At 49.9% G+C, this 25,287-nt stretch overlaps 3 protein-coding genes across 8 annotated transcripts in view; 2 read left to right on the forward strand and 1 right to left on the reverse strand.

The window, feature by feature from the left end:
• Positions 1-589: 589 nt before the first annotated feature.
• PSTK (phosphoseryl-tRNA kinase) lies at positions 590-8,931 on the forward strand. Its single transcript, XM_036265404.1, has 6 exons — positions 590-814; positions 3,149-3,440; positions 3,684-3,882; positions 6,604-6,679; positions 7,134-7,227; positions 8,367-8,931. Exons 1-6 carry the CDS (start codon positions 590-592, stop codon positions 8,573-8,575), a joined length of 1,095 nt encoding a protein of 364 aa, XP_036121297.1. The 3' UTR covers positions 8,576-8,931.
• Positions 8,932-9,208: 277 nt separating this feature from the next.
• Positions 9,209-23,452, reverse strand: IKZF5 (IKAROS family zinc finger 5). 6 transcript variants are annotated; one of them, XM_036265455.1, is made up of 6 exons: positions 23,161-23,452; positions 22,461-22,525; positions 20,056-20,218; positions 17,931-18,103; positions 15,725-15,904; positions 9,209-13,126 (listed from the first exon to the last, which is right to left on the reverse strand). In XM_036265455.1, the coding sequence occupies exons 4-6, from the start codon at positions 18,061-18,063 to the stop codon at positions 12,183-12,185; spliced, it is 1,257 nt and encodes a 418-aa protein (XP_036121348.1). In that variant the 5' UTR covers positions 18,064-18,103; positions 20,056-20,218; positions 22,461-22,525; positions 23,161-23,452; the 3' UTR covers positions 9,209-12,182. The 6 variants fall into 6 exon arrangements, with proteins under 6 accessions (XP_036121348.1, XP_036121347.1, XP_036121350.1 ...); XM_036265454.1 differs by having other exon boundaries at positions 22,432-22,525; XM_036265457.1 differs by lacking the exon at positions 22,461-22,525.
• Positions 23,453-25,050: 1,598 nt separating this feature from the next.
• ACADSB (acyl-CoA dehydrogenase short/branched chain) overlaps positions 25,051-25,287 on the forward strand; it is a 31,282-nt gene continuing 31,045 nt past the window's right edge. The window contains exon 1 of the mRNA XM_036265983.1: positions 25,051-25,146. Within this exon, the coding sequence (XP_036121876.1) occupies positions 25,105-25,146 (42 nt within the window). The 5' untranslated portion in view covers positions 25,051-25,104. The remainder of the gene's footprint in view (positions 25,147-25,287) is intronic.

Below are 25,287 nucleotides of genomic sequence, written 5' to 3' on the forward strand. Positions count from 1 at the left end.
CCCCCTTCCTTACACTTAGGACTTGTTTTTTTTTTTTTTTTTACACTGATATACCCACTGTACTCTACGTGAACGCACTGGAGTTGAGGTGAAGGGATGTTGCTCTCGTGTCCTATTTCCTCACACCTGCTGCCCACTCGCGGCGTCAGGGCACGACTGACAGCTACTGCTGTGCACCACTCACACCAAGGAGGGGCAGCGAGTCTGGGGTCGGATTGCCAGGATCCGCTCCTATTTGAGTTTCAGTAACTGACTTTCCAAGGGGGGTGGGGAAGAGGTTCGGAGTGGCTTCTGTGACTCCTGGGGAGGGGACTTCATGCGGCAACGCCTGCCAGCTCCCACACGAGGACGATTCTAACGGAAGACTCCAACTCTGACCCTTGGAGAAAACGCCTGGCGCCGCAGGTGACCTCGGGGCCCCTCGGAAACGGCCCACACCACGGGCCTCGGGCCTCGGGCCTCGGCCTCGCCCTTCCCCCGCCGCGGCGCCAGGGGGCGCAGGAGCGCGGCGGGAGACTGCGCACGCGCGGCGGCCGGGCGGGGCCGTGCCGCAGACGACGTTCCGGCGGCCGCGGCCTCCCGGGGCAGCATGAAGAGCGGCAGGGACGCCGCGGGCGCGCGCGGCGAGGGGCCGCGGAGGCGAGGGCTGTGCGTCCTGTGCGTCCTGTGCGGCCTACCCGCCGCAGGGAAGTCGACCTTCGCGCGGGCGCTCAGCCACCGGCTGCGACAGGAGCGCGGCTGGGCCGTCGGCGTCGTCGCCTACGATGACGTCATGCCGGACGTGTTCCCGCAGGAGGCGAGCGCGCGGCCATTGGTCAGTCCGGCGGGGCGGGGCGGGGCGGGGCGGGGCCGAGGCCTAGACTGGCGGGGCGGGGCGGGGCCGGGCGCGGGGCCGGGCGCGGACCCCGGGCTGCGGTCCCGCGGAGGGGCGCTGGCCCAGTGGCCCCGTCTCAGGGCAGGTCGCGCAGAGGGTCCTGCGTCTGCACGGGCGCGTCTGTGTCCTACGTCTCCCGGTGTCTTACCGGACAGGCCGGTTCTGCGGTTGGCTGCAAGGTGGGGACCCCTAGTCCAGAGTGCGCTTGCAAACCCCTTGGGTGCAGCCAGCTCACCCTCCAGCCCGGGGGAATTCAGGGTCTGGGGCCTTCAGGTCATCCGGCTGGGGAACCCTTTTTAAGAAAAAAGACAAAATGAGGAGCCAAGTCGCCAGGGTCCCTCCCGCCACGGTCCGGCGCTCCGGCCCCCCTCGCCGCAGGGCGAGCCCGCCTCTGCCACCAGGGGAAGGACGGCTGTTTCTCAGGGGACCCCATGAAGTAATGGGGCCCAGCGGGGCCGTACCCCTCCGTGAGCCTCCGGCCCCGCGCCGCGCAGGGAGAAGCCTGCCCTTGGAGAAGCCGCTGCGAACAGCCCGGGAGAGAGGTTCATGCCTCCCATCGCATGTGCACTCCCGAGCAAACACTCTGGTCGAAATAGTCTGAAGAATTTAAAGCTCTTTCTTTTTAAATACTCAGGACGTTTTATTGATTTAAAAAGAGAGAGAAATTGAGAGAGAGACAGACACAGTGATCGGTTGCCTCCCGTGCGGGGAATTGAACCCACAACCTAGGTATGTGCCCTGACCGGAATCGAACCCGAAACGTTTTTCGCGTACGGGACAATGCACCAACCAGCTGAGCCACCCTGCTGGGCTGGGGAGTTATTTTTGTCGTTCGTGCCTGAATGTAGGTGAAGTCACATAAATAAAATACGCATGTGATGTGATTTCACTATAAGTATATATGCAGAAATACAGCACATTTGGTGTGTGGGGAAATGTCAGACTGCTCCAGCAAAGTGACACACACCCCCATTCTCGACTGATTATGAGATAGATGCAGTGTCAGGTCCCTGGCAGCGCCGGATTCGCAGAGTGCTAGTTGGCCCACTCTGGACAAAGCCGAAGGTTATTGTTAGGGTTTGCCTGTTTGCTGGGCTTCTCCTGGCTCTTACATTTCTTCCACCCCTCCTGCAGACCAAGGCCATGGGACGCATCTAGTCCCATAAGAAGGATCTCTCTCCTTTAACATGGACTGGTTTTTTTTTTTTGTTTGTTCAGGTAGAGTAGGAGGGAGAGAGAGGAACACAGAGAGAGAAACATCGATGTGAAAGGAACACATCGAGTGGCTGCCACCCGCACAACCGACCAGGGGACAAACTGCAACTGAGGTACGCGCCCTTAGCGGGAACCGAACCCGGGTCTCTCAGGACCGCAGGCTGACGCTCTAACCGCTGAGCCAAACCGGCCAGGGCTGGACTGGTTTTTTTTAGTGAGTTTAGCTGATGGGTTTGTTGTGTGTACTGTGATCTCAGTGATGTGGTAAGGCATGGACTGGTAGGTAGGAGAGGGACCCTGACCTCCGGCCCTGGTGTTTGACCTCATAACTGTGTCACTGCCCTCCACAGCCCTTGCTATGTATGCAACACAGGATTACATACTTTTAAGCTATGTATTCTCGTCCCCTCATTCTGCTTCCTCCATCTTTCCCCATCGCACTCCAACCCTTTTGTTAGCCTGAGGTCTTTCCCCATTGACCCAGGGACCTTTCACCTGATTCTCTTTCTGTCCACAACTGTTCTCATTTCAAAGGCAAACCTGCATTGCTGTATCATAGCCAGTCTATTGTCATTTGGCATGGCATGTCATTTGGCTTCTTTCTCCTGGATGGTAACAGCTTTTCATTTAGTGATGCACTCACTGAGTCATTCAGTTACTTAATGTGCATTTCTGGAGCACCTACCTAATGGTGCCAGACCCTCTGCGGGAGGCGGGGTGTACAGAGGACGAGCAGGGACACAGAGCCGGGCAAACAAATGCCTACACCGTGTAAACCCTGCTGGACTGGAGGCCCAGTGTGTGCAGAACAGGTGTCATGGTAGCCAAGGGAGGGTCTGGGCTGCCCTCTACCAGGCTGAGTCAGAATTGTTCACAGAGGACTCATATCGCGGAGGAGTCCTGTGGCAGGACATGGACGCACGAGAGAAGAAGCTGTGTTTGGGGACCACCCAATCAATGGTTCAGTGTTGCAGGCCGGAATTGTCGTACGGGGCCGGGTGGCAATGAGGCATGGCTGCCATAGCCCAATATAAACTGCAGTCCTTTGGTCTTTTGTAGCCATCCCAGTGGAAGCTGCTTCGACAGGAGCTGTTGAAGTACTTGGAATACTTCTTGGTGGCTGTCATTAATGGGTGTCAGATGTGTGCCCCACCCAACAGGACTGAAGCCATGTGGGAAGATTTTACCACCTGCTTAAAGCATCAGGGCCTGCTTTCTTCGGCAGCGCGGGAGGGCCAGTCTGGCTACCTCTTGACAGAGACCGTTGTTTCTGGACCTTTGATTTTGATTTTAGATGACAACTTTTATTATCAAAGTATGAGATATGAAGTCTACCAACTGGCTCGGAAATGTAATTAAAACATTTTTTTTTTAATGCACACACACATTTATTTGCCTATCCAAATCACTACTGCCTTCAGTGAGAATTTAATTGGATTAGGAGGTTGATGATTGACTTCCTTTTCAAAACTATCCGTGGCTCATTGTTGCACATGGTTTTCCCTGCTGCAGCTGGGATAATTTGTCTAATGTGTTTTGTTCACATTTTGGAAAATAATACGCCAGTAATTTTGTGGTTTCAAATTGTTTTCAGATTCATTAGGCTTTTGCCAGCTCTTTTTAGACTGTTCTCTCGAGACCTGCTTACAGAGGAATGGCCAGAGACCACGGGCACTGCCTGCCGAGACCATCCACGCGATGGGAAGGAAGGTGGAAGAGCCGCACCCTGGGAAAAACGCGTGGGAACACAACAGCCTCACGATCCGGGGGTCAGCAGGTCCCTCTGAGACCAGGTACTGTACTCAGGGCAGGCCCTCCTGCGGTCCCCTGGAGGCAGGAGTGTGCCGAACACTTTACTCAGATCCACTTGGTTCATCCTCACACGGCCTCGGAGAGATGTTGTTATTTCCCCCTTTGTGCCGAAGAGGAAACGGAGTGAGAACATATCGTTTGCCCAGAGTCACCGAACCTGTGACACCTGGGATGGGAACCTAAGTTAGTCTGCAGCTGTGTGCCCTGGTTACGATTCTGGTCTCCTGGAGGTCAGGCAGGGGTTCAGAGGACACATCTTTGGTACTCCTGCTAAAATCCCAGGCTAATCTAAATCGGTTGTCCAGGAGTTTTCTTACGGAGAGGAAAAGAATGGACTGGATCCCGGGTCCTAGTTCTGCCTGACCTCGCTGGGGTCGCCCTGCTGGTGCAGAGATGAGGCTGTGCTGTCAGGTGTCTTCAGGGCGTGGTCTGTCTGCAGAGCTCGAGACGGCCCACTGCTCGTAGGCCCCTCGCTGTCTCCCTGGTGGAATGTTCTCCTGCACCGTCCAATGTGGTCGCCGCCGGCCACGTGACCACTGCGCACCCGAACTATAGTCAGTGCACCTGATGACCTGAAGTTTAAATGGTCATTGCTTTGAACTCAAGGAGCCCCGTGTGGCCAGTGTTATCGTATCCGATGGCGCAGCTCTGCGAGCATACCGCCACATGTCCCCAGCTCCTGTCCCCAGCTCCTGTCCCCGGCTACCGCCACATGTCCCCAGCTCCTGTCCCCAGCTCCTATCCCCAGCTACCGCCACATGTCCCCAGCTCCTGTCCCCAGCTCCTGTCCCCAGCTACCGCCACATGTCCCCAGCTCCTGTCCCCAGCTCCTATCCCCAGCTACCGCCACATGTCCCCAGCTCCTGTCCCCGGCTACCGCCACATGTCCCCAGCTCCTGTCCCCAGCTCCTATCCCCAGCTACCGCCACATGTCCCCAGCTCCTGTCCCCGGCACCGCCACATGTCCCCAGCTCCTGTCCCCAGCTCCTGTCCCTGGCTCCCGCCACGTGTCTCCGGCTCCTGCCATGTGTCTCTGGCTCCCGCCCGGCTGGCAGCTGGGGTCAGTGGTTCTTAAAGGCTCATTTTTAAAAATGGTTAGTTCCTAGGATACAGTTTTTATGTATCTTATAACAGAGAAAAATTAGATTTAAGTGGCTGGTTTGGGTTTATGAAAGGCGCTGTCGCTGAGGTCTCTAACTTTAACTCTGCCAGTACCCCGAGGCTGGCAGGCAGCCAGGTGTTGGTGCTCGTGAGGAACAGGTCAGGGGCTCCCTTTGGAGTGAACAGCGGGCTCGGCCTGGAGGCAGCCGGGAGCAGCGCAGGGCTGCGCGCTGTGCTCCGGACAGAGAGGCCGGTTGTCCCGAGAAGCAGAGCGTGGGCTGCTCCTGAACCACCCAACTCTCAGCAGAGTCTCGGTCCGGACTTGGTCTGTGCTCACAGGTCCAGAATAGCCACAGGTCCAGAACGGCCGTTTGAGTCTGGGAGCCCGTGGTAGGAGGCAGGGCAGACAGATGGGCCCTTCCCAGGCTTCCTGAGACGGAGCAGCAGCAGCTGCACATAGGTCCCGTGGGGGACACGTTCTGAGCGTGGTGCAGACCCTCAGAGCCCCGGGAGGGTGCACACGGCTCTCCCTTCCGGATGGGCTCGCTCAGGCCTTCCGCGCCACCGGCAGGAAGGGCGCAGCCCGGGTGCGGACCCGGGTCCTCACTCTCTAGGCCTGGTTGTTCTTAGTGAGAAAAATCACCTTGAGGTTGAGATTTAACTCCGTGAGTTCACTGCCTTAATTTTCTCTTCTACCCTTCCTGCACTGGGTAAACTCCAAACACCTTGTCGTAACTGCCATGCTCTGGCCTGCTCAGCCCCCACCCATACCCTGCCTCGCTCCCTGCACTGCTTCCTTCTCTGGGGCGTGAGCACAAGCTCGTTCTTGCCTCAAGGCCCTGGGCTAGCGGTTCCCTCCACCCTTCCACACACGTGTGCTTCCGGCTGCCCTCGCCACGCAGCCAACTGTGGAGTGTGTTAGACCCCGGGCTCTCTCATCCTCACTGCGTGGATTCTTGTTTTATTTTAATCCTCACCCGAGGATGTTTTTCCATTTATTTTTAGATAGCATGGGAGGTGGGGGGAGAAGCACCGATGTGGGAGAGACACATTGACTGGTTGCCTCCCGCACGACCCCGACTAGGGCCGGGGACCGAACCACAACTGAGGTATGTGCCCTTGACCAGAATCGAACCCGAGACTCTCTGTTTTGCTGGCCAATGCTCTAACCACGGAGCAAAACTGGCCAGGGCATCACTGTGTGAATTCTTAATTCACCACTTGTCAGTGTCTGGCGTTATTCTTTTTTTGCTTAATTTATTGTCTGTCTCTGTCTGTTACATGCCCCTTGGAGATGGTGGGGATCTTGCTTTACCCTCGGTTTAGCATAGTTTCACATGCATAATTGTGCAACATTTTTCATAGAATATGCTCAGTAGATATGTGTTAAAGGAATGAATGAGTTCTGCCTCGACCCTCCATGGGCCCCAGATAAGTGAGGGACTCTGCTAACCCACATCCGGTCGACGAGCAGAGGCCAGGAGGTGGACTGAGCGTTTCTTGAGGGGTCCAGGCGCCTTCTGGTGCCTGCAGTACCGGCCTGGGTGGCGGAGAAGGGATGTCTGGCCAGAGCTGTGAGGCTTACTTTACCCCTCTTACAGCCCGGAGGTGACTGATTTACTGCTCACTGCTCTGGAGAATCCAGTGAAACATGTTGAGGACGATGCGGAACAAAAGGTGAGTCTTCCGGTTCAGGGTTAGTGTAGAGGAGAAGGAGCCTCCTTTATCCTCACTCCAGACGGTAGGAGGACCTTCTGGAGTGAGGACAGAACGTGAGTACACGTGCAGGGGGCCTCGGTCAGCAGCATCGGCCACAGGGCAGCGCCGAGGGCTCAGCCGGTACATTCTCAGAACTGCTGAGCCTTTGTGCGGGCAGCTCCAGGGCAGGGACGGGGCTGTTTACACCCCCGACTGACAGAGGCGCTAGATGGTTCTCGTTTGTCCCTGGAGAGCCCATTCTTGAACATTTGCCAGCACCCCACTGCCCGGATGGAACCATTCCCAATGGGATGTATTTCATTCAGACCCTGTCCTTGGGAAGAATGACTGGAACGGAGAAGCCGTTTCAACTCTGTCTTTTCAGATAATGCAAAACTTTGTAACTGTTCTAATAAGTGTCTGTATTACATAGGAAACAGACAGATTTATTTGTTCAACTAACGTTCTTCATCAAGCTGATCAGATGCTGCGAAGAGTTGTCTCTCAGACCATGAAGGAAGCAAAAGGTATGTTGAGTAGTTCCAGTTGTGAAAACAGACTCGATCTCAGTAGTCATCAGGAAAATGCAAATGAGAAGCACAGAGATGTCACTGCACACCCACCGGGACACCCAGCACTGAGAAGTGCAAGTGTTGCCGAGGATGTGGTGCAGTCGGACTCTGTGCCTGCCCGTGGGGGGGACGGGCAGCTGCCCTGCAGACGGCCTGGCCGTGCAGCCAGGGCCCCGCAGTCCCACTCTCAGGGATGTGCTCAGAATTGAAACCTGTTCCTGCGAAATGTGTAGATGTTTGTAGCCGCATTACTCCTAACTGCCAAAGGTGGAAGCAACCCAATGCCCGTCAGCTGACAGATGATTAAACACAGTGTGGTAACCACATGAAGTGGATTCTTCAGCCACAGAAAGGCTGAAGCATTGATAACGTGTTACCTGGGTGAACCTTGAAAAAATTATGCAAAATGAAAGAAGCCCATCAGCACGGCCAGATGTTACGAATCCAGTCAAGTGAAATGTCAGAATGGGGGGATCTAGAGGCACAACCCTGGATTAATGGTTGCTTCGGGATGGGGAGGCCCAAGGGGATGGAGTAGGCAATGTTCTAGAATTGTGGTGACAGGTGCACACACTGAAGATACTAAAATCACTGAATTGTAGTTTAAACGGATACATGGTATGATGTGTGAATTCTTTCTCAATATAGCTGTTGAACAGAAAGTTCCGTTCCAGCCCCATGACCCGCAGCCCAGTGGCTGCCGGGCTGCAAAGGGCAGACACAGAACACTTCCATCGTTGCAGAAAGTTCCGCTGGGCAGCGGTGGTGGTAACACCTGCTTGCAAACCAGGCCGTCCGCTTCCGGCTCTGCTTCTTGGCCTCACTACCCATTAGTTCAAGAATGTGAAGTCAGCTCTTGTCCGCAACAGAAACCCCCGTCGGGCTTGTCTGTTTTGCTCAGTGGTTTCCTAGCAAGTTATTTAAATGATCTGTTACGTCCCATGAACGTGATTTTTTGTCTCTGCATCACACTGACTCAACTGGGGTTATTTATAGGAATGATTGGTTTGTCTGAAATAAATAAATTTCTGGTGTTATTAGCCAGCACAGCCTGATCAATTTGCACAGATAATCTGAAAATGTCTTGATTTTAGATGAACAAGTGCTTCCTTGCAGCCTGAAGCTTCTAGCAGAAGACCTTAACAAGCTCAAAGCGGAGTTTCTGGAAGACCTGAGACAAGGAAACAGAAAATACCTGTGCTCTCCACAAACCATGGACACAGCAGACGTTCTTTCTTTCTTTCATTATGAGAAAGAGAGCATTGTGCGGAAGTATTTTTCAAAGCAGCGTTCAGACTTCTGAATTTCTGACCAAATGTCTGCTTTTGGTTACGATTTTGCAAACCGACTGCAGCAGTTTTGTACGACTGGGTGTTTCCTAGGCCAGTGAGGTGACAGGCCCAAGATGATTCCTCATAAAAATCAGGCATTCTGAAAGATCCATGTGTCTTTGCTTTAGCTTAGAAAAGGGGGACACCTGTAATACTTCCAACAATAAAAAGTAAATAAAAGATCTGTTTGTTGCTCTCGTCAAGTGTGACCCAGATAATCAAGCGCCAGAGCCTGCAGGGCTGGGGGGTGGAGGCAGAGCCAGATGTGTGGATCTTACATGAAGCGAAGAAACTAGAAAGGGGACGGAATGTGGATGTGTGGAGCTGTCTTTGTTTGTAATTCATGGGTAAGGCTTCCTACAAATGCAAACTAGTACAGCCATAAACCTTTTTTTTTTTTTTTTGGCACATGCCCCTAGCAGAAACCGAACCCAGGACTCTGATCCGCAGGCCGATGCTGCAACCGCTGAGCCAAACCGGCCAAGGCTAAACCTTTCTTTTTTAACATTTTACATACTGGAAAATTACTAAAAAACTAATTGGATCCTAGTTCTTAAAAAGAAAAATCGAAATCATTAGAAAGTTATTCTTTTATTCATGAATTACAAGAGCAAAGCTTCTTTCATAACAACACATAATGGGTACGGTCACTTCAGCATCAAATCTTTCTGGAACCCTAAACATAGTTTTTGCAGCCATAATCATCTTGTTTTGCATACAAAATATGTTCTTTGCATCAAAGTACATATTAACAAAAACAAGTTGTAGAAATCATATATCCGTTAAGACTATTAAATGAAAAGAATCCTTAGGGAATTTTTTTAAATAATGCCCATTTGATAAATATTTTTGTAGAACTTAAAATGAGGTTTATGTCTGAACATTTTTTTTTTAAAGCAATAGTCCCTTTGTCCAACAATTCTGCAGATGAATGGTAAACCTTTATTTCTAAAATGAAATAGCACTAGAAAATACCCAATGGAACTTTTTCAAAGTAAAAGTTTAGCCTTTACTTGAATTTCAAGGAGTATGTAACTACATTAGTAAAATCTGAAATAAAGTTACTCCCTATTAATTTCTTCACAGTTTCTTAAAAAAATATTAGTGGAGATAAATTATCTACCAACTTGAAGAGTCTAAACATGTTCACGGAACAAATTAAATTTTGGTTCAGAGAATTGCCTGTTACCAGCAAAGTACTATAAATACTGCATGTTCAACTTTCCCCAACAACTCATTTCTACAAAATAGTTGGTTAAAAATAAAATGGGATAAATATATTCAAATACTTAGTGGAAGATACATTTAACTCACAGAATATTTAAGTAAAATTCTCAATCTTTTAAAAAATACAATACTAAAAAACTTTCTACGGTTGATTTGCTTCAAAAACGTTAGTGCATTTAGAGGGAATCACAGCTCTCGCGCCTCAACCCCTTTGGGATACCAACTGTAAGTCATGAAAATGAGAATCACACGTTCTAGTTTGTAATTATGAAAAAAGTACGTGTAAGTTAAAATGCACCTTCAAAACATCTTTAGTTGTCAGGAAAAAAATGTATTTGTCACTATTTGGCTCAGAATATAATAAACTGGTTTTAACAAGAGCTCCTTTCATTTAATGAAAACTTGCATTTTCTGTTTTGCATATTGCTTTTGTTTGAAGAATAAAAGTGAGAGGGGAGATAAAAGCTTCCAAACGACAGCAACCTCCTCCTGTCTGGGAATGAACCGGCACTGGGCAGGTGTCCACTGGAGATGGCTGCACCGACATGGGCACGAGCAGGGGCGTGTCCAGCCCGGCGAGGCCCGAGACCTGCAGATGCAGGCGCCTCGTCTTGGACGGGGAGGGGAGGGGAGGCATGGCCATTGGGAAACTCCGAGGCGCTGCTGCTTTGAACCGAGTTTGATTGGATATGAAACCACGAGAGTTCATTTAATGGCTTTATGGCATTTGCAAGGGCAGAAGATCCATCACCTTGGCACTTAGGGGTTTTGTGGACATAAATCATCAACATTTCCCTTTTATTTACTCTAAGAGTAGTGGTCCTATTTGGTTAATACATGCTCAGTTGTTAGAACATTCTCTTTACAAAGCCAATTAGTAACACTTTCAAGCTTTGAACCAAATTAAAAATAAAATGTTTGCAAACACAGAAACCAACAGTTAGTAACAATATAGTTTATTGTTTGACCAAGCTCGCCTCCAAGTAAGCGAGTTATTACACAATATATAAACAACAGCCTCCTATTCAAAATTACTCTAGATGTATTTAGCAAGTCTTATTTCTGTAAACCAATGAAGGATGTTTAAATGTACTCTATTCTCGTTTTACACCTTCCCTACAAAGGCGCCCGCCCAGCAGGCCCCACACAGCTCGCCACCGCACGGGCGGACTGGAGACTGCGCATGAGCCTCACAACTCGACTCCACATAACGTGTTTGAAAAGGCTAATTCTGAAGAGAGACCAGAACTCGTTCTGGATATATGTTCTCATTTTTAAAAGTATCACTTCACCATCACATTTCCTGTGCGGGAATTGTGGACAACAAATGGACACCGGGCAGGAAAAGGAGTGTCAGAGGGTTCTGCTCAGGGCTGTTTCCTGGAACCAGACGGGTGACTTCCACTTACCTCTTTGGTCATCAAGGAACAGGGGGAAGAACAGACTCTTAGTATCACTATCAACCTCACCTGACAGTAATAACGTCAGAATGAAGGATTTAAATATAAGGTTCAAATTAAAGAATAAAAAGGCATCTTCATAGATAATCAATCCTCTGATATTTCTAGCATTCTTATGGATTTACCTGTGGTTTTACAAATAAACTAGATTGAAAAGAATCCAATGAAAAAACTGATGTTTCAAACCAGAAATGCAATAAACAGGTTTTCAGACAGCGAACTCCGTTTTCTATGTAAATCCTTAGGTTTCATTTCTTTTCAGAACTTTTCTCTCAAATTTTTATAACTCTAATTTAGAAAGAATGAACTATTTTTCATCTCCCCTTATGGAAAAAGGAAGGTTTACTGTGCACTGAAATAGCTTACTATGATCAGTTGAAACTACTAATTCAGTTTAAACTATGTGAGCTAAGTAGTATTTCAACGAAGAGCAATCTGAAAGCAGTTCCTCTATCAACAATCAAGTTGTAACACACTCTGGAGCGTAACTTATCCCACCGTTCTGAGTGTGCAGGAGCAAGGTCTTGCTGCGACACAGCCATGGCGGCATCGAGTTCCGAGCTCTGCTGTCCACATGGACCGGCAGAGCATCTAGGGGACACCTGTACGACAGAGATTGCACGTCAACTGAGTGTCTGAATGAGAGGGAAAGGGACACCAACGTGTCTAGTCCTCCTAACATATAAATGACCCTGGCCCGACTTTTATGAAAAAAAGGAAAACATTGTTTCCATTGTCAAATCTGTTTTCTATAAATATAATGTATAAACTTTAAATTAGCATATACCTTATTAGGGATTAGGGATGGGCCCCCCCAAAAAAGCCCAACAATAAACAAAACTACAAAACACAAGAAGTCAAAGCCAAGTAAAGAACAATGTGATTGTTCCGATCAGTGTTGGTTGTGCTGCCCTCGTGCAAAATGACAGGCGAAATCGTACTTGTTCTTACACCTGCACCCACAGATGTTGCACTGAAAAGGGTTCTCATAGCCGTGGCAGCCCATGTGGATGGTGTAGAGGATGTTGTCGGCAAAGTACATGTCACAGTGCTGGCAGTGGTGCAGGAGCTGCGGGTCCTGGACTGGCAGGGTCGGTGCGGGAGTGCTCGGCTGGCTGTTCCCTATGCTGGGTGTGCTGGTGCGGGCGCTCGGCTCACTGCTGGGACCTGCCACGGGGCTGTAGTTCCTCTGACTCTGCGAGGGCCGAGGCTCGGGGCTGGCAGGGGAGGCGCCAGGGGGAATCCCCGCCGGCACAGCAGACACGATGGCCTGGGCAGAGGGCTGCTGCATCACGAAAGGCTTCTCGTCCGGGCAGGGCACGACGTCAGGGGACGCTGGGGCTTGGTTTTCAGGTGGCAAACTGGACAACTGTCCTGCTAGAGTGGAGAGCTGATTTAAAGGGTTGTCAACCAGGAGCTCCTGGGGGTCCCTCGGCAGGCCCCCCGCTGCCGTGGTTTTTGCCATGCTCTCGTAGGAGTCCGTCTGGATGTTTGGGATCTCGTGGGTGAAATCGTTAAGGTAGTCTGGCTTCTGAACCACCATGGAAGGGGGACTTAAGTTGATTAGTGCTCTTCTGCTATAGCCCAGGTTGCCCGTTTTCTTCTGCAAAACCCCCCACATTTTCTTGCTGCTTAAGGAAGACCTCGTACCTTTAATTGGTACCATTTTATGCTTGCGCCTTCGATGATGGGACAAGTTACTTCGGTCACTGCAGCGGAAGGAACACAATTCACATTTGTACGGTTTCTCTCCCGTATGGGAACGCATATGGGCTTCCAGATGACGCTCATAAGCAGATGCAAATGGACATAAATGACATCTATGAGGTTTTTCACCTGTTTTAAAAAGAAAAATGGGGGAGAAATTGCAAGAGCAGCTCATTAAGGTAAAGTGTCATTAGTTTTGAAATTGATCAAAATGAAATGATTTTCAGAAATTCACATTTGCACAAAAGTATTAAAATTTGTAAAGAAAACTGCAAACAAAACTTCAGGCCCCATCAGCAACAATTTGAGACGTACAGCTGTGTCTTATGGTCAGTGCAGCATAAAAACTGCTACGGCTCCCACTGGCTTTGGGGAAAGAAGAAATAGCACAACTGACAACAACGTCCCTGCCTAGTCATGACCTCACTGAAGTGTGTCCCCAAGCTCCACTCGTGTGTACTTCTCTACCTGACCCTCATTCACACACACACAAATACCTCTTCAGGGGAAAAAGTACAAAAAACCTCTTATAAGAAGTCCTTCTATCACATGACCAGATTTCAGGTTATACTACAAAGCCACTGTAATCAAAACAGCCTGGTACTGGCACAAGAACAGGCATATAGACCAGTGGAACAGAACAGAGAACCCAGAAATGGACCCAAGGCAATATGTTAGTATTTGACAAAGGTGGCAAGAGCATACAGTGGAGTAAGGACAGCCTCTTTAATAAATGGTGTTGGGAAAATTGGACAGCTACACGCAAAAATATGAAACTAGATCATCAACTTACACCACATACAAAAATAAACTCAAAATGGATAAAAAACTTAAATGTGACTCATGAATCCATAAAAATCCTAGAAGAAAATGTAGGCAACAAAATTTCAGACATCAGACGCAGCAGAAATTTCACTGATACATCACCTAAGGCAACAGAAACAAAGGAGAAAATGAACACATGGGACTACATCAAACTCAAAAGCTTCTGCACAGCAAAAGATACAATCATCAAAATGGAAAGGCTACCCACTGTATGGGAGAGCATAATTGCCAATGATACATCAGATTAGGGGTTAATGTCTAATATATATAGAGTGCTCATACAACTCAACAAAAGGAAGACAAAGAACCCAATTAAAAAATGGGCAGAGGAACTAAATAGACACCTCTCCAAACAGGACATACAAATGGCTAAGAGACATATGAAGAAATGCTCAACATCACTAATCATCAGAGGTGCAAATTAAAACAACAATGAGGTATCACCTCACACCTGTCAGAATGGCCGCCATCAACAAATCAAACAAGTGTTGGTGAGGGTGTGGAGAAAAGGCGACTCTAGTACACTGCTGGTGGGAATGCAGACTGGTGCAGCCACTATGGAAAACACTATGGTGTTACCTCAAAAAATTAAAAACAGAACTGTCATTTGACCTAGTGATCCCACTTCTAGGAATATACCCTGAGAAACCTGAAACATCAATCAGACACGATATATGTACCTCCATGTTTGTAGCAGCACTATTTACAATAGCTAAGATCTGGAAACAGCCCAAATGTCCATCAGCAGATGAACGGATAGAAAAGCTGTGGTACATATACACAATGGAGTACTACGCAGCTGTAAGAAAGAAAGATCTCTTATCCTTTGAGATGACATGGAGGGACCTGGAGAGTATTATCCTAAGCGAAACAAGCCAAACAGAGAAAGACAAGTATCATATGATCTCACTTATCTGTGGAACATAATGAACATAACAGTCTGAAGAACAGGGTAGTCCGAGATGTGGACGTGGGGTACAGACTGACAATCCCCAGAAGAGGGGGTGGTGGGGAAGAGATAAACCACAGAACTTATACGCATGTATGCATGACCGATGGACATGGACAGCAAAGCTGGGGACGGGGCGCGGAGGGAGGAGGAGGGGGAATCAGTGGGGGAAAAAGGAGAAACATCTGTAACAAAAATAAATAAATTAATACTAATAAAAAAAAGAAGTCCTTCTATCGAATAAAGTTAGAAACCGAAAGGGGCTCGCGAGACCGAGTGTGAGGTGCGCAGAGCGTCCCTCCGAACGGCCAGCATCGCCGCCACCTTTCCCCTCTGCTGTCACCAGAGGGACAATCTCACCAGTGCTGTTGTGGCAGACGGCTCCATCTATAAACTCACTCTGAGATGTTGGGCACCAACGGTGTGCCAGAGGCCCTGCTGGGCTCGGGGGGGGGGGGGGGGGCACGAAGACAGCACCGACACAACCCGTCCTCCAGAGGTCTCCAGGCCACCACCACACCACATGGGAAGCCACTGGGCACACAGAGGGACACCGGACCTGGTCTTGGGCCAGGACAGGTGTGGTCAGGAGGCTGTCACAGCAGAAGGCCCAGCTAAGGTGAGACTCGGCCTGAGCGGCGTAGTCTGCAGCTCACTCACACGGAGTGAGCATAAAGATGGAGCGTCTTCGCACTTCAGACGGCCGTCAGCATCCCCTGCCCGGCCCGAGCGGCAGGCAGACGCTGGGATCATGGGACCAAGGAGAAAGATGGCTCCAGACAAAGAGCTCTACAGGGACCACTTCCTGTCTGTGTGCTGCTCTGCCACTGCTCTGGAAGCAGGGAGTGACTTCCTCATTCACGCAGACCTTACAGCAACCTTCGTTTTTAAATGATGGAAACCACTCCTATGACAGATCAACCCGCCCTCCTCGGCCCCTCTCCTGCCGTCACCTGTGTGGATCCTGATGTGCTCGATGAGCCGGGCTGTCCCTTTGCTGGCGTAGTTGCAGTACCGACACTTGAGCTTCCCATCGAAGGTCCTCTCGAACCCATCCACCAACATTCCTGAGTTTTCATCCAGGGAAACTTCAACAGATGGGTGATCCAGTCCATTCTGATCATCTGTTCCAGCTATAAACAAAGCAAAACAAACTATGGATCTCACAATCAACTCAATGTAGCCATTTAGTCTTACATAGTAGAAAATCTTTCATGAAATGCAAGTTAACTTACAAAATTTTATCAACATGCTTTTGTGGACGAGAACAGGGCATTGTCCTTGTTTGACAGGTGAGGGCAAAGAGGGGAGTAAGTAGTGATGGCAGTTGTACACTGTTTAGGATTCTAGCCACTTCTATAAATGTAACTGGAAGTCATGAAAATCCCCACAAATCCTAAGTCTATTTACTTTAGCCTAAACCAATTAATGCTGAGTTCTGCACTGGTCCTCTCAGTTTGCACATATGTCCCAGAAGCTGGGTTGCATTTAGGATCTGATTCAGCACACAAAGAAAAATACTGCATTTGATTCCTCTGAATGTTAGATCTGTTAATTTGAGAGCTAAAAGATGTTTGCCTTTTTACTCTTAACCTAATCTGACTACTTTGTATAAAGGAACTGGTCTCCGCGCCCCGGTCTGGCACGCAGCGGGGACAGCCCTGGTCTCCGCGCCCCGGTCTGGCACGCGGCGGGGACAGCCCTGGCCTCCGCGCCCCGGTCTGGCACGCAGCGGGGACAGCCCTGGCCTCCGCGCCCCGGTCTGGCACGCGGCGGGGACAGCCCTGGCCTCCGCGCCCCGGTCTGGCAAGCGGCGGGGACAGCCCTGGCCTCCGCGCCCCGGTCTGGCACGCAGCGGGGACAGCCCTGGCCTCCGCGCCCCGGTCTGGCACGCGGCAGGGACAGCCCTGGCCTCCGCACCCCAGTCTGGCACGCGGCGGGGACAGCCCTGGTCTCTGCACCCCGGTTTGGCACGTGGTGGACCAGTGTCTGGAGGACGTTTCTATTCCTGCAGCTTCAAGGGACAAGCACGTCTGTTCCTCCCCAGGGGTAGCAGGGCTGAAGTGAATTCCAGCGACACCCCACCCAGGAGAGAAGTGATTTTGCTGGTTGGGGCAAGTCCAACACCCAGCAATGCCACTGCACCAGGGGCACAGGCTCAGCGCCCCCTCCTGGCTTTCCCAGGCCCGCACCATTCGACACTTAATGTATATATTCATTCCTTGGGAGCTTACTAAATTCAGACTCTGGCTCAGTGGCTGAGGTGGGGTCTGACATTTTGCGGTTCTAACAAGCTCCCTAGTTCCTGCTGCAGGTCCCTGACTACAGGGCCACAGACCACCTAGGTTGGGGCCAGGCAACTTCTCCTGTAAGGCCCAGACAGCAAGTACTTCAGGCTGTGGGGCTATTTGGTCTCTACCACAACCACCCATCGCTGCAGCTGTAGGCAGAAAACATGTAAACAAGCAAGTGTAGCTGTATTTCGATACAACTTTAGGAAGATTTAATTTCATATAATTTTCAGGTTACGACATTCTTCTGATTCCCCTGCATCTCTAGCTGTAGACAGCGCTCCCAGCTGGCAGGTGGCGCAGGAACAGCGGTCCAGATGGGCTCAGAGGCTATGCTGTGAGGACCGCAGTGAGCTTCAGAATCAAATGACGGAGTGGCGAGCAAAGGAGACACAGGCACGGTCTGCCTGCAGCAGGCTGCTGCTTTCTCCTAGTTTTCCCTCCTAGATGGGTGAACAAGGTCCGCCCTCTCTTCATTTTAGGAGACAATCCCGAAATCCCCCCTGTGTTTCAGGTCTAACCCAGATTTCCTAGTGGCTGAATCCTGTGTGTGTGGAAGCTGCTGCTGACGCTCTGGGTTCCCGTGTCTGTCAGTTCCTAGAACCTGGAGGACAGAAGTGGCATCTGGAGCCCCTAACCTTCCGACAAGACCTTAAAGCAGCTCTAGACCACATGGGCCTGGCGGAGTCTCACTCTCCCTCAGCAAAACTATGACATGCACAAAGAAAGAAAAAAACTGCCCTGTCTCTTTAGGAAGAATGGAATGAGTCACATGAGTGAATAATGGTCTTCGTGGTATGGACAGCTACACACAGACATGAATGGATTTATAAAAAGGAGGTTGTCAATAGTACTAAGATGAGTCTACCTCCCTGAAGAGCCTCTGCTTCCTTGTCCCCACTCACTGATCCGGAGATCATGTTCACGTGATGGGTCTGCTGGGTCAGGTACTCCTGGAAGTCCTTCACGAAGTCCAAGGGCTCTGGCTTCTTTTCACCCATCTTGCCCCCTTTTTTTTTTTAAGTTTACAGTTCGTTATACCTGTGGGGGGAAAACTGCAAGTTGACACGGTTTCGGGAGATGGGCGTGTAGGAGCAGCGGTGACAAAGCACTGCTGCAGGGTCTGCGCACAGCAACCAGGACCCGGTCTGGCCTCAGCTGTGTGATCTCCCGTGACTGCAGACGGCACGGGCCATGGGGAGACATCAACGCGCTCAATATCTAAATTACTGCAAGTCGGACTTAAGTCTTACGGGGAAGGAAATGACAAAGACAGAGCGAAGAGAAAACAGTTCAGATGAAAGGAGCAGGCACGCTACAGGGATTGTCTGTGCGACAGCACAGCAGCCAGTGGCTCAGCAAGGCCGTCGGGATTTCGGGGAGATGGACGTGTTCCGGGGCTGCGTCCTCCATACAGCTGCTACTGGCTACACGCCGCTACTGAGAACTCAAAATGCGGCTACTCCAGATAGCAGAGGTTTTAAACGTTATTTAATTAATGTGAATTGAAATAGCCAGGCCCAGCGGGTTTGATTCCCAGTCAGGGCACATACCCAGGATGTAGGTTAGATCCCCGGTTGAGGCACACGTGGGAGGCAACCTATCAATGTTTCACATCAATGTGTCTCTCTCTCCCTCTTCCTTCCTCTCTCTAAAATCAATGAAAAAAGAAAACACACATGCACGCACACGCACACACACTGCAATAGCTACACATGGCTAGAGACTGCCACCACGGACAACTCGTAAGTCACAGGGTTCCTGTGAACAGGTGGTCTAGAAACAGGTGGTCTACAACAAGGCTGGCAAACCTTTCTGCAAAAGACCACGTAGTAAACATGTGAGGCTCTGCAGGTCTCGCAGTCTCTGAGAAACTATTCGACACTGTCGCTGTCGCTAGCAGCAGCCACACACGACATGTAAAGGAAGGAGACGCCCGCCCTTTCATGCAATACGGCTACATAAACACGCTGGCCAACAGGCTGCATTTTCTCAACCCCTGCCCTAGAAACCCAAACCACCTCTACCTCCTCTACCACCTCCTCACGCTAAGAATGGGGGAACATTTAAGAAAGAAAAGATCCCTGATGTTGACACAGAGTGGGGAAGCCTCATGTGAGACTTTGTAATCACATCTAAACTGGTCCTCACACAGGTTCATGGTCCCAATTCATAAATCAAAATCACCAAAAAGTTTTCTAGTAAGAACAACATTAGGAAGTCCACCACCTAAAAGGCAAAAAATCTTTTCTTCCAGTAAAAAGATTTTTATGTAAAGGCAAAAGCGGTTGTGAAATATGGTTTCCACTAAAGTATTTCCCAATTAACAAAGGCTTGACCAACATTTTCAGAACCAAAGTTTCTATTTTCACTAACTAGAAATCTACTGGAAATAGCCTAGTCCGACCGTCACCACTGTAGATCGTCCCACTCCACAGCAGCACGGGGCAGCCTTTAGACTAGCGAAGAACACAAGTCTGTTTCCGTGGCTTTTCCCATCCCCCATGTTTCCTGGACCGGTTCTGTCTTCTAGCCCTTTGATCATCATGTTACTCTATAGTGGATTTTACTTAGTATTTGTCCTTTAAAATCTGCCCTTTGGCTAGAAATAAAATATGAGCCAGTCAGCTCCAATGAGAAATATTAAGAGTGAGATAAAAAACAAAACATAATAATGTTGTATCTCAATAAAACTGAGGCGGGGGGGCAACTCAAAACACAGAGGGATGGGGAGAATTATAAAAATGTACATAAAAAAGTAGGACATGTAGCAGACAGGTATAGAATGAGTTCTAGAAAGAGAAAAACAAACAAGAGAAATGTCTTAAAAAGTGATAGCCATCAGGACACTTCCAGAATCAGAGCTTTCAGACTGCACGGGTCAGAGTGCAAGGCAGAGCGTGTGGCAGCAGCACTGACACGGTGTCCTGAGACTCCACAACCTCAAAGTCAGGAAGTAACGCAACACCGTCTAGAGAGGAAAGGCAGCCTACCCGCTGAAAGAAACCAGACCATAAGGGTATCGATGGCAACCCGAGGTGGCAAGAAAACAGCAGCGGAATCACCGACTCAGATTCAGAATGTTTAACTTCAAGGTGGTAAAGGGTGGCTTCCAAAACTCCACCTCAGTTCATGGAGACAATTCACACACACTGCCTGCAGAATCAAGAACAAGACAAAAATACTTGCTATCGCTATTGCTATTTTTTAAACTGAATTTATTGAGGTAACATTGGTTAATAAAATTAATAGGTTTCATACTATAGCATCTGTATACCGTCCTGTTACTCAACACAGTACTGGAGGTAGAGACCCCCGCAGTAGAAAAGGAAGGAAAGAAAAGATATGAGGATTGGGAGATAAAAAACAAAAGACGATGAAGACCATAATGATGATGATCTGGAAAACTGTTTCATGAACTGTACGGGCTGTAAAGCCCTATAGCTTGTCTGTGCTCTAACTGTAAAAGTTATAATTAAAAAAGAAATCCTGGTATGTACCTTGCAACTTAGCATCACTTCTAGCCAATCAGTTCATGTAAAAACTGGTATGTTTTCACTGGAAAACATCCGAATGTACTTTAACAGGCCTCAATAAGCAAGACAAATCTTACCAGATCCTGGTTAGGAAGCGACACCGCTGGGCACATGTGCCACCCAGCAGAGGGGCCAGCTCGCAAGACCTTGGGTTTTAAGAGCACACTGAGCCTAACCACAAAGGTAGCTGGCATATGTCCACAGTTCTGCTATTATCACATTGTCACAGAATAAATTTCCCTTCCATAAATTGTGTGATTTTCCATCATAATGCAAGATGGGCTTAAAAAAAAAAACACAAAAAAACATACAAATCCAAAAACACAGGATGCCAATGGTAAAAAGGAAAACATTGTAAACATAAAAAAATTTTTTTTAATTCGTTTTAAATACATTGACATGGTTTGTCTCCGTAGACCTCTCTAACACAGACACGCACGCACACCCGTGCACATCACGACAGACCCGTGCACAGCTCCAGTCCATGAACAGTCCATTATGAAGCCAAGATGCCTAAATCTGAATGGAGGCTATGGTTCAAGACCCAGGTTTCTCCAGCTCAAGTTGTATCTAAGTACAATAAATAAAAAATGAACACTAATTCTGAAACAATTGAAAGTTTCCTGATATTAAAAGAAAACACAGATTTTTATACCCAAACCATCTTTCTGTCTTTAATAAAGTAATCAACAATCTCAGAGTTGAACGTTTAATCTAAGAACTCCACAAATTAACTGATATCTGGAAATGCCTCTAAAACAAGGATAAGTTTTAAAAACCTTTGCAAAGATAATATAAACACCAACTCCGGGGATCAGCTAACTATAATGTTTTTATTGAAATTATCTTTCTTACTAGCTATGAATTCAATACCTTAAAGCTTATTAGCCAAAAAAATTATACAAAATTCCAATGTGTAAAATTATGTCACCAGAAAAAGAAATATATTTATGAGTTTTCCAGTTTTTTTTTCTTTATTGATTTTGAGAGAGAGAGGAATGAAGACCGATGAGAGAGAACACAGATTGGCCGCCTCCTGCACGCCCCCCAACTGGGATTTGGCTCAGATCCTGGGCATATACCCCGTCAGGAATCAAACTGGCGACCTCTTGGTGCATGGGTCGACGCTCAACCACTGAGCAATACCGGCCAGGCAAGAGTTTTCCACTTTTACAACAGACTGGGGTGGTATATTCCAAGCCTAACCTATTCTTTCTGTGACTGATATAATTATACCAACCAAAGAGAAGAAGTTTCCCCACGCTACAGCAAAATTTCTGAGTTCTCCCTGCGATTCCCCTGATTAATTAAACTGGGTAGTCCTAGCCGGTTGGGCTCAGCAGTTAGCACATCAGCCTTTGGATCCAATGGTCTCGGGTGCAATTCTGGTCAAGAGCACGTACTTGGGTTGCACGTTTGGCCCCAGTCAGCATAATGGGGGGTTATACGGGAGGCAACCAATAGATGTGTCTCTCTCACATCGAGGTTTCCTCTCTCTCTCTCTCCCTCCCTACCACTCTCTTAAAAAAAAAAAAAAAAAAAAAATCAATGGAAAAATATCCTTGGGTGAGAATTAACAAATAAATAAATAAATATATAAACTTTAAAAAAAGTTAACCTAGGTATTCCATGGGGTGTAGGTACATGTCTACATAGAAACAGACTAGAATATACCTCAATTATTTTTATGTCAATAGCTTCTCTCAAGTTATCCATTCAAGGGTCAAAAATAAGGTTCTTACAAAACAAGCAGAGGTTACTCACACTAGTGAAGGAAAGATGCATTTCAGAAATAAGCTTTGATATCCCAAAAGAACATGAAGACCTCTTTACCTTTAAGCAGGTAACTTAACTATTCTGACCTTTCTTTGGTTTCTGATAAAGGATTTGTTTGTATGATGTCCTCTGATCTTTCTTCTTCAGTCTCCTATTATAAATGGGAAGTTTCTGATCAACACACACACACCCACCCCCTCTTCACCAGTCGTTGACAATACAGGCAAATGAGAAGACAGTCATGACGGTGAGACAGCAGTAACACAAGAACCAGAAGAGGCTCTTTAACTACCTTCCTTCCAAAGTCTATCTTTTTTCTAAGCTATAGGAGAATTTTGAGAACACATGACTAGGGAATAGCAGGATCTATTTAATTCACCCAACATGTTTAAGCGTCACTAATCATGAAACAGAATCCTTAGCAACGAACTTACACATACGCTAACTTAATCTGGGGTTAGGTAGGCCCATGCGGGCAAGTGACTGCAGCTGAGCAGATGTGCTTACTTTCACAGACTAGTAATTATGGCCACCGAGAGGTGTACTCCGCCAAGCACACATATCAGCGGAGAAGTCTGACATATTACGTTTGGTTTGTGAAGGGAAACACAGTCTTCAAAGAGAATTAGAACCCACTTCTTCTGATTACACAACTGTCCAAAACCAAATTCTTGAAAGCAAAAAGGGGCATTGGGAGGCTGTGGGAAATCAGAAAACATCAAAGTAGAACATAAATAAATACAAGTTAAAAAAAAAAAATCCAAAAGCAGAGTTATACGATCTAACCTTTTCACCCCAAATCAGTTCCTCCTTTTTCTTGCCACTCCAACATGGACGAAACGTAGAGTGATTGAAATTCACTCTGGAGACACACCAAGGGCCTCCAAAAGGCCATGGAGGGGATTTCAACTAAAACGGAAAAGCCACACAGAGGCCTGCAAAGAAAAACACACCACAAATCAAAACCTTTAGGGTAAACATTTCATTAGCACCTACAGGTTGAAGAAGCTCACAGAGCCCTGGTCGGTTTGGCTCAGCGGTTAGAGCGGCGGCCTGCGGTCCAGATACCCGGGTTCGGTTCCCGCTAAGGGCACGGACCTCGGTTGCAGTTTGTCCCCGGCCCTGGTTGGGTTGTGTGGGTGGCGACCACTCGATGTGTCCCTTTCACGTCGATGTTTCTCTCTCTCTCTTCCTCTCTCTCCCTCCTACTCCATTTGAGAAAAATGTCCTCAGCTGAGGATATATATAAAAAATAAACAAACAAACAAGCTCACAGAATGACCTGCCAATCTTACCATTCCCTGTCCTGGAAAAGAAAACCCGAGCGAACAGCAAACCCAAGAACAAAGCAACAGATTCACTTCCACAAAAGCGCCAACGAATCACATGCACTAGTGTGACTACTGTTGTTGTTTTCCCAATGGGTGGGTTTCGTTTTTGGCAAAATCGTCAACATCTTCCTAAATTCAAGCCTCTCGTTTCATCTGTTCGGAGGACACTGCTCCAAGGGCCGGGCTTAGTACCAGCGGACCCCCGACGGCTGCAGGGAAACCACGCTCAGGGGGGACATCCGTGGGAAGGGGGTGAAAGGGAGAAAAAGCCCAGGCACAGCCCAGGAGGGCACATCGGGGTTCCCACCGTTACTAGACTCTCTATGGCAACCAAAACCCTAAACCACTCAGGGTGTCCCGGGGAGCACTCTGGACCCCCAGGGGCCAACACACACCCCCCAACGCCCCACCTCTCAGTGGCCGCGCCGAGTTCCCGGCTCCGAAGCCCCGACGGCCGAGCAGTTGGCCCGAGTGTTGCCCGCACACCGAGCCCCCCGGGATCCGACCGCCGACGGCGCCTCCGCCGGTCACTACTCGGGACAAACAGCCGGCGCGGGGCCCCGAAGGCCGGCGTTCCGTTCGGTTCGGAACACGGTTCCGCAAGAGCTCGGCGCCCGCAGCCGAGCCCGCGACCCTCGCGTCGCCGCAGCCGCAGCCCCAGCGGGAGTCGCAGGTCTCCCAGCCCGGCTCCCGACAGGTCCCCGCCCGCGTCGCGGCACCTGCGGCACCTGCGCCCGCCCGGACCCCGCCGCCGCGCCGCCTCGGGCGCCCCCCGCACGACCACCTGTCGGAGCCCCGGCGCCCGCCCCGCCGCCTCCGCGCCCCCGCCCGCCGGCGCCCGGGCTGCCGGGCTGCCGGGCCACAGGCACCGCGCCCTCCGGTCCGGGTCGTGACCCTCCCGACCCGCGAGCACGCCCGACGCTCCGGGGGCCGAGACCGGGCGGGGCCAGCCGCTCCGCCGCCAGCCCGGCTCTTCCGTCCCGCGGCTCCCCGTGGCTGCCGGCCCGACGGCAGCCTCTACGTACCGCCTGACAACTGCACCGAGGGCCCCCCGCCGCCTCGTACAACGCCGCTGCCGCCGCCGCCGCCACCGCCGCCACCGCCGCCGCCCTCGTCACCGCCGCCGCCGCCATGTTTGGTACGTCTGCGCTCCCTTCCCGCCCCACTGCTTTCTTCAAGTCTCGCGTGAGCAGGAAGTAGCGCAAACGCGGAAAGGAGGCATATGTCTCTGCTGGGGTTCCGTAGGCGCGAGGGGCGTGGTCAAGAGGTGGAGGGGCGGGGCGGCCACGGAGGGCGGGGCGGCGGGGCGGGGCCTGGCTCTGACCGCTCCGGGCGCTGGCTGGCGGCCCGCACACAGAGGAATCCGTTCGCTCCGCTACGCCACCGGCCTGCGGCTGCGATGGAGGTCGCGGCGGTTCGGCTGCTGCGCGGCGGCTCCCTGGTGAGTGCGCGGGCGGCTAGCGCGGGGTCCGGGCGGCCTCGGGCCCGGCGGCAGGGTCTTCTAACGGGACTAAGGCATCGTCCCCCGCGCGCTCAGCCCTGCACCGTGCCCCGCGGGCCGACGCGACCGCCGCCTCCCTCC

Source organism: Molossus molossus, unplaced genomic scaffold, assembly GCF_014108415.1.
Source record: "Molossus molossus isolate mMolMol1 unplaced genomic scaffold, mMolMol1.p scaffold_m16_p_17, whole genome shotgun sequence".
Classification (NCBI taxonomy): domain Eukaryota; kingdom Metazoa; phylum Chordata; class Mammalia; order Chiroptera; family Molossidae; genus Molossus; species Molossus molossus.

Coding starts and splice junctions, on each gene's coding strand:
- PSTK (XM_036265404.1), top strand. CDS start 590: ATGAAGAGCGGCAGGGACGCCGCGGGCGCGCGCGGCGAGGGGCCGCGG. Junction 815..3,148: donor AGGCGAGCGCGCGGCCATTG/GTCAGTCCGGCG, acceptor GGTCTTTTGTAG/CCATCCCAGTGGAAGCTGCT. Junction 3,883..6,603: donor GCAGGTCCCTCTGAGACCAG/GTACTGTACTCA, acceptor CCCCTCTTACAG/CCCGGAGGTGACTGATTTAC.
- IKZF5 (XM_036265458.1), bottom strand. CDS start 18,063: ATGGGTGAAAAGAAGCCAGAGCCCTTGGACTTCGTGAAGGACTTCCAG. Junction 15,905..17,930: donor AGCAGAGGCTCTTCAGGGAG/GTAGACTCATCT, acceptor CTTTGTTTATAG/CTGGAACAGATGATCAGAAT. Junction 13,127..15,724: donor GCACATCAGGATCCACACAG/GTGACGGCAGGA, acceptor TTTTTAAAACAG/GTGAAAAACCTCATAGATGT.